Source organism: Nannospalax galili, unplaced genomic scaffold, assembly GCF_000622305.1.
Source record: "Nannospalax galili isolate Female #2095 unplaced genomic scaffold, S.galili_v1.0 scaffold485, whole genome shotgun sequence".
Classification (NCBI taxonomy): Eukaryota; Metazoa; Chordata; class Mammalia; order Rodentia; family Spalacidae; genus Nannospalax; species Nannospalax galili.
The window spans coordinates 336,866-349,464 of NW_008354534.1; the positions used below are offsets into that span (position 1 = coordinate 336,866).

The 12,599-nt window shown below is 41.1% G+C and overlaps 1 protein-coding gene across 33 annotated transcripts in view; it reads right to left on the reverse strand.

Moving 5' to 3' along the window:
• Window positions 1-12,599, reverse strand: part of Pbrm1 (polybromo 1) — a 111,448-nt gene that overhangs the window by 98,389 nt on the left and 460 nt on the right. For 14 of the 33 annotated variants that reach the window (XM_029555374.1, XM_029555359.1, XM_017802863.2 and 11 more), the window contains exons 2-5: window positions 8,625-8,747; window positions 6,397-6,549; window positions 3,356-3,453; window positions 2,225-2,372 (exon numbers count right to left, since the gene is read on the reverse strand). In XM_029555374.1, coding sequence (XP_029411234.1) covers window positions 2,225-2,372; window positions 3,356-3,453; window positions 6,397-6,549; window positions 8,625-8,672 — 447 coding nt within the window. In that variant the 5' untranslated portion in view covers window positions 8,673-8,747. Of the gene's footprint in view, window positions 1-2,224; window positions 2,373-3,355; window positions 3,454-6,396; window positions 6,550-8,624; window positions 8,748-8,944; window positions 9,181-12,068; window positions 12,278-12,398; window positions 12,588-12,599 lie in introns of those variants that run through there. The other 19 variants (XM_029555375.1, XM_029555372.1, XM_029555371.1 and 16 more) reach the window with 12 other exon arrangements.

Genomic DNA, 12,599 nt, shown 5'->3' on the forward strand with positions numbered 1-12,599 from the left:
TATAAGTAAACAGAATAGTGATCAGAGTGTAAATATCATAAGGTCTTTATACTGTTTTTAAGGAATAAGATGCTGATTAACTTCCTGCTTCTGAAAACTCCATTATTCATTTTTAAATTTGGGGGGAGCTGTAGATAACAGCTCAGTGGCACAGCACTTGTTTAGCATACATGAAGCCCTTGGGGTATTCTCTCTAGCACTGTTTTAAAAAAATGAGTTGCTGGAAAGATGGCTCAGCAGTACTGGTTGCTCTTACAGAGGACCTGGGTTTGGTTCCCAGCACCCACAAGGCAGCTAACAACCACCTGTAACTCCAGTTCCAAGGAATCTGACACCTTCTTCTGACCTTGGCAGGTAGTACATCATGACATAGGTGCACTTACATGCAGGTAATACATTCATGAACATAAAATAAAATAATAAAACTAAAATATAAGCTGGGTGTAGTGGCCATGCCTTTATTCCCAAACTTGGTAGGCAGAAGTGGCTGGATCTGTGTAAGTTAAAGGCCTACCTGGTCTACATAGCAAATTCCAGGTCAGCTGGGGCTAAAAAAAAAAAAAAAAAAGCTAAGCAGTTAAGAGCACTGGCTGCGCTTGCAGAGGATTCAGGTTTGATCCTCAGCACCCGTGTGGTGGCTACAAACCAACCACTCATAACTCCAGTTCCAGAAAATCCAATGTTCTCTCTCTTTTTTTTTTTTTTTGGTCTTTTTGAGACAGGGTCTCCCTATAGCCCCAGCTGACCTGGAACTCGCTATGTAGACCAGGCTGGCCTTGAACTCACAGAGATCTGCCTGCCTCTGCCTCCCAAGTGCTGGGATTAAAGGCATGCGCCACCACGCCCAGCTCCAATGTTCTCTTTTGACCTCCACAGGCACTGTATGACACAGTTATATTTATACATATGCGGGCTATCCATTCATACACAGAAAACAAAAAATAAGTAAAATATTAAAAAAAGAGAATGGAAAAGGCAAGTAAATGCTAAAATAAAGCTGGTATAAGCGTTAATTACCACATAAAATACACTTCAAATCAACACTACTTGCAATAAATGGTGGCTATTACATAATGCTACAAAGCTTCTACTTGCAAAGTTTAAAATATAGTAGTAATACCTGCTAATGGGTATGATTTAGGGCAATGAAACTGTTCTGGAGTTTCTCCTAATGACTGATTGCATACCCATAGATTAATTCATTTCTCAACTCTCACCAGAGAACCATCTTGCAGCAGATAGTGATTAATACAGAGACCCACAACTGGCCAACATGCCAAGAATAAGATACTGCAAAGTGCTTAGCTCTGAATGGGACATCTGTATCAAACCCCGGCCTCTCAAGGCTCCAAGGATCATTGAGGAAAAGGGTGAAGAAAGATTCTAAGAGGTGATGGATGACTACAAGAAAACTTTTCTAGACAAAAGGACAGTTATTCATATGAATTCACAGCAACTGTGTAAGCATGCATAATGACCTATGTAAGCTCAAGCCAGACAAATTTCCAACAGAGGGAGAGAGGCAGGTAAGAAGCCCCAACCCTAGGTGAGAACTACTGGAAACTGACGGTTGCTGAGAGAGGGAGAGTCAGTTTTCTTTAAGAGTGTGATGCTGGGTAGGTTGACCACGCTCCAAGGGATGGACCCACACTGAAAGGCATTTGGGGACACAAATTAGACTCCACAGGCCTTATTAAAAAACAAACAAACAAACAAACAAACAAACAAACTAGGACACGGATTTGGGCAGGGAACCATAAGGGTACAAATGGGGAGGGGGATGAATATGACCAAAATACATTGTAGGGTATTCTCAAAAATTCAATTAAAAAAAAAAAATCACATGAATGTTCAGTTTCCTTACTAATAAAAAATATGTAAGCCAGGAACATTTGTAATCCAAATTTGAGGGCAGCCAGCCTTGGTTACATATCAAGACCCTGTCACAAAACAAAAAAATCCCCATCCAATTAAACAAAAATCAAAACAACAGCAAAAACTAAGACAGAGAAACCACTACTTACCCCGCCCCCCAAACTGATACATATGGAAAAGCTAGGTAGGCATGGTGGCACATGCCTGTAATCCCAGCACTGAAAGTGGAGGCAAGAGATCACAAGTTCAAGGCCCTAGTACTCTCAAATTAAACATTTTTTTCAAATGTAAAAATAAATAACTAGCCAATTATCAAATTGGATACTTTCCAAATCTGATGCTTTCTTACCTTATAATAAGCTTTTGCATTGTTAAAAAGGAGCTGGAAGTCAGCAGTCAGCAGATTAACATCATCATACTCTTCCATTTTTAGTTTCTGCTGGATTTTCATCAAGTCAATGGGCTGCGAAACCACTTCATAATAGTCTGGTTGATTTCTGTTATGATTTAAATATCTTTTAATGACTAATCCAAAAAATATATAAAGTTTTGCTTCAAAATCATTTATGTAATAACCAACACTCCAAATTAAAAATTGCTAACAGATTTTTCTCGTTACTAGAGCTAAAGGGAAATAACAAAAACAAGATATAGATGTTGAGACTCTGTCTTAAAAAAAGAGTTACAGGGGCTAGAGAGATGGCTCAGCAGTTAAGAGCACTGGCTATTCTTGCAGAAGACTGGGATTCAATTTCCAGCACCCACATAGCAGCTAACAACTATCCATAACTCCAGTTCCAGGAGATTCAATGCTGTCTTCTGATCTCTGTGGGCACTGTATAACACAAGTACATTTACATGCAGGCATATACTCACGAACATTAAAAAAAAAGGTTTACAACTGAGCTAGTGAGATGACTCAGCATGTAAAGGCACTTGCCACCAAGCCTTATAACCTGAATTATATCCCTGGGACACACAAGGTAGAGAGAATCAACTGAAAGTTGCTCTCTGACCTCCACATGCACACCACATGTACCCATACACACATGCACGCACGCACACACAAATAAATGTAATTAAAAATTTTCCAATGTTTTAAAGAAACTTTAATTTACTTTGACAATAAGACTTAAACTGAAGGTGGGGCGGGGGGAGAGACTAAACTGTTGACTCCCAAATGAACTATTTGAATCCCAGATTTTGAGACATTTCTTCTGAAGGAAAACTCAATTTCTACACACTTTGTTTTGGTTTTTTTTTTTTGGTCTTTTTGAAGCAGGGTCTCCCTGTAAACCCCAGCTTTCCTGGAATTCACTATGTAGACCAGGCTGGCCTTGAACTCAAAGAGATCCGCCTGCCTCTGCCTCCCAAGTGCTGGGACTACAAGCATGCGCCACCATGCCCAGCAATTTCTACATACTTTAAGCATAGATCCTGCATTAAATCTGCCAACCGTATGAATGTGTTTCCAACTCACCTTCGCTTTGGTGCCCTAATGAAGAGCTCACAGAGGAGTCTGCCCTGTTCATCCTTATAGTCACGGATTGTGTTATAGAGTTCATGACACACAGCTATCTGCATAAAGGAAGAGGAGAAAAATCACCACAAAATATATAGAAAGCTAGTGTAGGCATAAGGATTATCAACTATTCTTTACTGAAAACATATCCATAAAAGGGAAACATTAGAGAGGAAAAAGGATACATCCTGAAATGGGACCTCAAGTCTGAAATATGCTGACAGGATACATTCTTTAAAATAATGTTAGGGAAGCAGGATGATTGCCCTAATTTGAGGCCAACCTGAAACAGTGTTCCAAACCAGCAAGGGCTACACAGTGAGACCCTGTCTCAAAAATACCAAAATAGGAGCTGGTCAGATGGCTCAACAGGAAAAGGCTCCTGCTGCCAAACATGAAGACCTGAGTTCAGTCCCTGGACCCACATGGTAGGAAAGACCCAACTCCCACAAGCTGTTCTCTGACTTCCATATGATGCTATACCACATGCGCGCGCGCACGTGTGCACACACACACACACACACAAAAACACACTCTCAATAAATGTAATTTTTAAAAAATTCTTTAAAAAACCCAAAATATATAATTACATAAAAATATTTTCATTAAATTTTGGCATCTTTCATCAGGTCTGTGCCTCCCACCCCCATCTCTAGTTGTTAAGATCACAGGTGTGCACCAACACATCTGGCTCTGATTTTCTTTTAAATTAAATCAGCTCATTGGCTCACATTCTCTTGCAGGGCATGGTGGCCCACGCCTGTAATCCCAGCACTCAGGAGGCAGAGGCAGGTAGATCTCTGTGAGTTCCAGGCCAGACTGGTCTACATAGTGAGTTCTAGGCCAGCTGGGACTACAAGGAGACCCTGCCTCAAAAAAACAAAAGACCAAATTTTAAAGCCCTTCCTAATGATGTTAGTCAACACAACCTTCTTCTATCTCTTTTTCTGACATTCAATGACATCATAAATTAGACCCTTAACTATCACCTTCTTCACTGTCTCATGAAACAACCAGGAACATCTGGAAGAATCATTGCTACTATATATTTGTGTTATTTTCCATTAGTTGATAAACACTGAGGATAAAATAATTCCACTTGACTTTGCACCTACTCAGCAGGCCTTCTTATAAACTGTCTGCCCCACTAAGGGGAGTGGGGGGAAGGTTCTAGCTGACAGAGCTCTGTCCTTAACTTCTACTTAGTGGCATAGCAACAAGTTCAGGGATGACCCAAACTGAGCCAATGAGACTCCCTTCACCAGCAGAGACAAAAAAGTCAGGCAAGAGAGAAGGAAAGAGACAGAGAGGAGATAGCAATAGTCTTAAAGGTCCACAGCCAAACACTGTACCTGATTGGGTCTAGATATTAAAAGTAGATGGCTTGCTGAAAAAAAGAATGAAGCAGGCATGTAGAGAAAAAAAATTAAAGAAAGCTACTTATCAGCACCCGAGGGTTCCCTATCACCTCAGTTTTGGTGCTAGGCCACCTGGAGCCAACTGCATTTTGCCACCTGTCTTAGTTTGTTTCTTCATTAACCTAATTGAGGCTGGCGAGATGGCTCACTGGGTAAGAGCACTGGTTGCACTTGCAGAGGGCCTGGGTTCAGTTCTCAGCACCCATATAGTAGCTAACAACTGCCCATAACTCCAGTTCCAGGGGCTCCAATGCCATCTTCTGGTCTCCGTGTGTATTGCATTCATGTGGTACACGTGTACACACAGGCAAACACTCACACACATAAAATACTTTTTAATTAAAAAAATAAAAAAAAGGAAGTAATTGAAGCTGACACACACCTATAATTCTAGCACTCAGGTATCTAAGGCAGGACTGTACATTTGAGACTAGCCTGGGCTACAGTGCAAGGCCATTTTTCCAAAAGGGGGTGGGGTGGAGATGGCTCAGCAGTTAAGAGCACTGGCTGCTTTTGCAGACAATTCAGGCTTGGTTCCTAGCACCCTCATGGCAGCTAACAACTGTCAGTAACTTCATTTCCATGGGATCCAACACCACCTTCTGGCTTCTGTGGGCATTGCACACACATAGTGCACTTACATACATGCAAGCAAAGCACTCACAGAGGGGGGGAGGAGGGAGGGGGAGGGGGAGAGAGAGAGAGGTGGGGGGAGAGAGAGAGAGAGAGAGAGAGACCATTCAATAGGCCTTTTATTGCACAGAAAATCAAGGTCTGGACTCCAAGGTCTATGGCTGCCTTCAAGACTGGCTGGATACAGCTTACCAATCTTTTCCTTTCAATCATTTCTGTAACTATAATGTGCTAGCCCATCCATGGTCCAGCCCTCTGCGGGATTGGTGCCTTTTAGAAGATTCAAGTCAAAACAGCCTAAATCATGAACTTAAAAAAAGAAAAACACTTTTAAAATTAATTTTTATTGATTTTGTGTTTGTGTCTATGCATGCCACAGTGTGCATGTAGAGGCCAGAGGACAATTTCCAGGTGTCAGTCCTCTTCTTGCACTGTGTGGGTCCTGGGGCTCAAACTTGGGTTGTGAGGCTTTGTGGCAAGCACCTTTACCCATTGAACCATCATACTGCCCACCTCCCCCCAAATCACAAACTTTTCATCTTAGCACTTATTACAAGCTGATAGTACTTTATTATTATTATTATTATTATTATTATTATTAATTAGTTCATTGTTTACAGTCTACACCGGACTTGAAGGTCCACATGAAAAAGGAGCCAATCTCACACATAGCCACATCTCAATCACCTGAACTGTGCTCACCACATTACAGGCACACAATTATTCGCTGAATGAATATATGGTATGACACACTGTCTTGTTTCACAATATTAAATTATACTATTACTATTAAGACTTTTGGCTAAATATACACTTTTCATCAGAGAAAGGTTAAAACTTATCAAACCAGAGAAAAGAAGGCTGTGTAGTTCAAATGCTTCACCAAAGAAGAGAAGACAGGTAAATCATGGGAAGAGCAGGAGTAGTCATGTAACCCAAGTTACTCACAGGATCTACAGTTGGAAGATTAGACAGCCTTCTCCTTTTCCTGCTTGGGCCTGGTGTGGGCAAAGAATGGTGCCCATCATCAAAGTCTCCACTGACACTGCTGGAAGGGGAAGTAGCTCTTCTTCTCTTGGAACCCATGGAATCCAACTTCTTCTATAAGAAATAATTAACCATGTTCTTATGTTTAATCTTCAACTCTGTCACCAAACTCTCAGCTGGCCAACTACCACCAGATTTCTGATTCACTTAGGACAGTTTATTCCAGGAGTTTAGCTGTAAATGCTTCCATTAACATAGGTCCTGGACCTCAATGCTTTGGCCTTTCTCTTACCAGAATGCTACATTATCAACTTTGAAAGGACAGACTGAACAAAAGCATACTCATTTGTGTGACAATAATTATAAATGACTCAACCACTTCTTGCCCCAGATTTACCCTGGGATGGAGTTTCCCAATCCCCATGTGTAGTCATTTAACAGGGTGCTGGAGGTACTGATCTCTAAGACCCTGAGGCAGACCAGGGGGACAGAGGCTCCAAAGTCATTACATAGGGTTAACAGCCTCCTCTGCTTTCCTGTATACTTTACAATTATGACCATTACTTAAATGGGGCATAATGCGAAAAAAAATCCCCAAACCACCTAGGAAGCAGCACCTAAGGAATGAATGGTACAAAAAAAGAGGAGCTTTTTAGCATGTAGATGTACCCAAAAATAAAACCCTGAAAATGAATTCTCCCCACTCAAAACTGAATGCGTAACATATACCTCTGTGAAACAGTGTGATTTTGCCATACCTGGGGAGAAACAGCAACCCACGCTTTGAACTCTTCTGTTTAAATCTTCCCTTTCAGTCATGTTATATATTATACCCATGAATTTTGACAACAGCTGTGAGCCTCACTAAGTGATCTGAAGAGAACATCTTAGTAAGTCCTGCTTGGACATGAGAGGCACACAAATATTTCCTCTTGGTTTTAAGCTGATAACAAGAAACATCTTTGCTTGCTTTTGGGTTTTTTTGTTGTGTTGTATGCAGTCCCGGGTACTGAACCTATGGTCTCATACATGATAGGCAAGCACTCTATCACTAAATTATATCTCCAGTCCACAAGAAACTATTCCTTGTATGCTGTGTGTGTGACTTCCAGAGGTTAATAAAAGTTTTTTGAGACAAGGTATCCCTGTAGCCCCAGCTGGCCTGGAGTTCACTGTGTAGACCAGGCTGGCCTCGAAAAACATGCACCTCCACACTCAGCTTTCATCTTATTTCCTGAGAGAGGATTGTTCACTGAACTTGGAGGTTGCCAATCTGGCAAGACTGGCTAGCCAGTGGTTCTCTGAAATTCACCTGCCTCTGTCCCTCCAGAGGGGCTACCTACATATAATACCATACATGGCTTTTATATGGATGCTGGGGATCTGAACTGAGGTCCTCATGCTTACATAGTAAGCATTTTACTCCCTGAGACATTGCTCCAGTCCTCATAAGCTATTCTTAACATAACTTCATAATATAAGAAATCCAACCACTCAATCTATTACAGAGAAAGAATATATACCCAAGGAAATCCTATAATGCTTATGTAATTTAACAACAGTATCAAACAGTGTATTGTGATTTCAAGGGACTTTTTTCTAACACTAAAAGAAACAACAGACCCAGTTTCATTCATTAACATTTCAAGTAATGAAGACATTAGCAGCTGAGTAACCAGGAACAGTAGAGCACCTTTGCCAGACAGTATAGAAAGACCAGTTGGGGCTCTCCAGGAAACAGAAAGCAAGAGCAAAATAAACAAACAAAATATCCTGATAAGCACCTGAGAAACAAGGAGTCTCCTACCTCTTCCTTCGAACTAAAGTCTACACAGTGTTTATCAGAGCACCATCTGTGATTGTGCTCCTTTCTCTGGGTTTTGGTTATCTAGTATAGTAGTCTGAAATTGACTACAACTGGTTAAAAGCTTCCAAAAACTTGGTCCAAGAACATCCAAGGTTTTTGTTTTTGTTGTTGACTTTATGAAAGACTAGTAACTGGCCACAATTCTATGAGCTAAAGAAATTAAGGACTAATTTTTGTAAACAAGCTATGACAAGGACACAGGTGAAACAGATGAACACAGGAGGGACTCAGATGGAAGGGGTAACAAAAACTTAAGAATGGTTGCATGGAAAAGGCAAAGAATGACAGAAACAAGAAAGGGTGAAGATGATCAGTAATTTACCAGCTTTACCAGAGCACAACCAGCGCCTCGAAAAGCCAGTCTCCTCATTATGTCTGAAGGCCAACTGAAGCCTGTGAGAGAAGGCAGGGCTTCAGAAGTGTGTATTCAGTTAGTGCATTCAAACTGAAAGAGAAGAACAAGGCAGAGAAAGGGGAAAGAGAAGTGTCAGAGGAGTACAAGAACAGACGGAAAACATTCAAATAGAACTGCTAAAGAGAGCAGGCATATCGGTTCTTAGGTACACCTGACATTCTTCACTAAAAACCAAATGCTTTTCACATGCTTAAAGAGGGATCTCACTGAGGTTCCCCTTTACTCACATGGAATGACTGTTAATTTCAGGAATGAAGCATGCCTGCCCAACTGGCCCCTAGTCAGTAAGAGCAGAGTTCAATCACAGAGCTGGAATGGAGAGTGAACACGTGTGGCAGGCTCACATGTGACACCAAGTGTTGGCAAGCTGGAACCAAGAATGGCTCACGAGAGCAAAGTCTGCAAAATTCTTCTTCCTCCCCACCTGAGAGTCAAAAAAGACTTTTCTTTCCAAAACTCCTATCTGTACTGGAAAGACATTACATGTAAGTTTAGCAGGGCTTAAAAAAAAGTCTTCAATTACTTTGGTAGTTCAAAATTACTTTTAGAATTCACTGAAAATTAAATTACAAAAATGTGAATTATTGTTATTATGTTGTAGTTTAGATGATATAATAAAAAAATCCTTTAATCATTAATTACACTTCCATAAGATAGGAAAAGATGCAGCTTATGGACAGTTTTCAATTTTTCTTTTCCAATAGATACACTTTGATATGTAATGTGGAGGCCACAGGCTATACACTCAATAGTCAGGAGTCCAGGTCTTCCACGTCTATCTGTTCAATGCTGCTTGAATCACAACTTCTCAGATGTTTCTTCAGCTTTAAAATGAAAACAAGGCCTAGGAATGTTCCTTAGTTGGAATAATGGTTGCCTACATGTATGATGCCCTGGGTTCAATCCCCAGCACCACATAAAACCAGGCATGGTAGTGCACACCTGTAATACCAGCACTGGGGCGGTAGAGGCAAGAGGATCAGAAGTTCAAGGTCATTTTTGCCTATATAGCGCAAGTAAGAGGCAAACTGGAATATGAGACCTTGTCTCTAAGTAAGTAAATAAAGTATACATACATCCTTTTGACAGTGAAGAAACTATATACAGGAAACCACTTTGAAATTTCACAAGTTCAACTCTTAAGGCTAATATGCTCCCTGGGTACAAGAACAGGGTCCTCTTCATTTTTGTAGCCCCATCCTATAGAATAGTGCTGTTACATGTAAAATGTAGTTCATGTTTTTAATAAATATACTCAAAGTGCATGTAAGACCTTTAAAAAAAATTTCTGTGTAGTTTAAAAGTACACCTTTAGTCCCAGAGGCAGGCACTCACTCTGCGAGTTGGAGGCCAGCCTGGTCTACATAGTGAATTCCAGGCCAGCTGTGGCTACAGGAAGACCCAGTCTCAAAACAAAATAAAAAAACAAAAAGGCCTGTAAGCATCTCTTCATTGATTCTTTACTCATAAGCAGGAAACAGATTCTAGGTTTAATTTTAGGTGTTAAGATGGACTTATTTATAGTTACAAGTCCAAGAGACAATGAGTGTTAATTTACAGTGGTCAATGAAGAATACATTAGGGGGCTGCAGAGATAGTTCAGTCAGTAATGGGCCTGCCATGCAGACATGAAGACCTGAGTTCAGATCCCCAGCACTAAAACAAAACACTGAGTACAGGCCTGTAACCCCAGAGGTAGTGGGTAGGGGAGTGGGTGGAGACAGGAGGAGCCAAAAGAAAAGAAAAGGTGAGGACCAGGCTCAGTGAGAGAACTTGTCTAGGCTCAAACAAAAAGGAAGGGTAAAAAGTGACAGAGGAAGACACTGCCATAGACCTCTGTCCTCTACATACACATGCACCCAAATTTTTTTAAAGAATAGTTTTAATCTACAACTGTAAGAATAACTCAGTATAGCTAAATATTTGGCAACTTATGACTTTTAGTATTCTTTGCTTTCAGTAATATTTAGGATTGTAACACATGCTTAAAACAAAAACTGTGGAAAACAGACGACTCAAAGACTGTCCCATCAAAAAAGACAAATGCAAATTATGTTTCTTGTAAGAAAAGCACCCTTATCACTGGCGTGCTATTTGTCTAAACTTCAGTTTTTGTCATGTTTCTTTTTTTTTTTTTTTAATTTTTTTGGGCTTTGTTCTTGAGATGGCTTTCATACATTGCAAGCTGGCCCTGAACTCAGGGATGACCTTGAATTTCTCACTCTACTGCCTCCACATCCCAAAAGCTGTGATTACAGGCACCTACTACCAGGCCCAGTTTTATGCATACTGAGGAATTAAACCCAGCGATTCACACATATACTTCGCAAGCACTCTACCAAAAGTGAGCTACATTCCCAGCCCAACTATCCTTTCTAAAAACACATGCTCTGGGGCTGGAGAGATGGCTCAGTGGTTAAGAACACTGGTTGTTCTTGCAGAAGACTGGGGTTCGAATCCCAGCACCCACATAGCAGCTAACAACTGTCTATAACTCCAGTTCCAGGGGATCAGACAGACTCTTCTGTCCTCCCTGGGCACTGCACAACACGGGTGCACTTATCTACATGCAGGCAATACAAGCATACACATAAAATTAAAATAAAAACAAAACAAAACAAAAAAAACATGCTCTGCAGCATTTTTAACTGAGGCTACCAAGTCAACACGCTGCCTCATGAAGTTTGATAGCTTAGTAGCAGTCTATTATACAGATATATAATTTACTTATCTTGGGGATTTTGGTAAAACACTATTATTTGAGGAATGTTTTACACTCCTAAAGGAAAAGAAAGTTGCCCAGACCCTTCCATTCCAGTACACGCACATTTGTTACTGTTTTAATCTCAAACATTTTTCAAAAGATACTTTTTACCTATCCTCCAGTATGACACATACCTATAATCTCAGCACTCAGGAGGCTGACGCAAGAGATCACAAACTTGAGGCCAAAATGAGACAATGTAGGAAAAAAAGACTTTCCAATCATTCATTTAGGATCTTAACTACTAAAGGAAAGACTGTAATGTTATTTATATTGAGCTCAATGTGCTTGTAAATTATATTTGGGGAAGTATTAATCAAGGGCAAAAAACCACATATAATTAATTGCTTTTATGGTTTTGAGGCAAAGTCTCACTATGTAACCCAAGCTGGCCTCAAACTTGAAATCTTGCCTCAGCCTCCCAAGTGCTGAACAACAGGTACAGGCCACCGAGCATGCCTGGCTCCTACAATCAATTTTGAAAAGTCCGGGTTAAGATATCGTATTCCAACATGCGCTTCTATTAATTATTAAGTTTCTACATTCACTCTACAGTGTACTTGTTTATTTTCCAGGAATTCTCTTACATTTTTGCCCTTCTTTCTTCTCTTTCAATCAAAATTATTGCCTTACAATAACATAACTACACTTCCCTTTCCGAAAGTAAAAACTTTAGAGATGGAAAACATTTTAAATCCAGGAAAAACCAGTTTTTGAAACTCCCGATTCTTCGTGATGCTGCAGATGAGACGCTAAACTACCTAGCTTCTAAATGAATGTAATCCCAGAGATAAAAATACTTGGCTTCGGCACTCACACAGAAAGAGAAGAAAAATCATTAAAAGAGTTTGTGTCGAACCCCCAAGAAAACAAAAAAGGAGGCCCTGAGCTGCGGAGGAAACGAAGGGCTTCCCGACCTGTCACTGCTTCCGCGGGCTGGAGGAAACGTTGACAGCTGGGACGCCGGCCCGCGACGGGCGGGAAAGCCGCCCCAAAGCTTCCGGGCCGCTGCTAGCCTTTGTCCGGCAGGTGCGGTCCGGGAGCTGGGCCCCTCCGACGCCGCCGCCGCGCCCGGCCCCGCCCCGCGCCCGGCCCGACCAGCGCGTCCTCACGGCGGG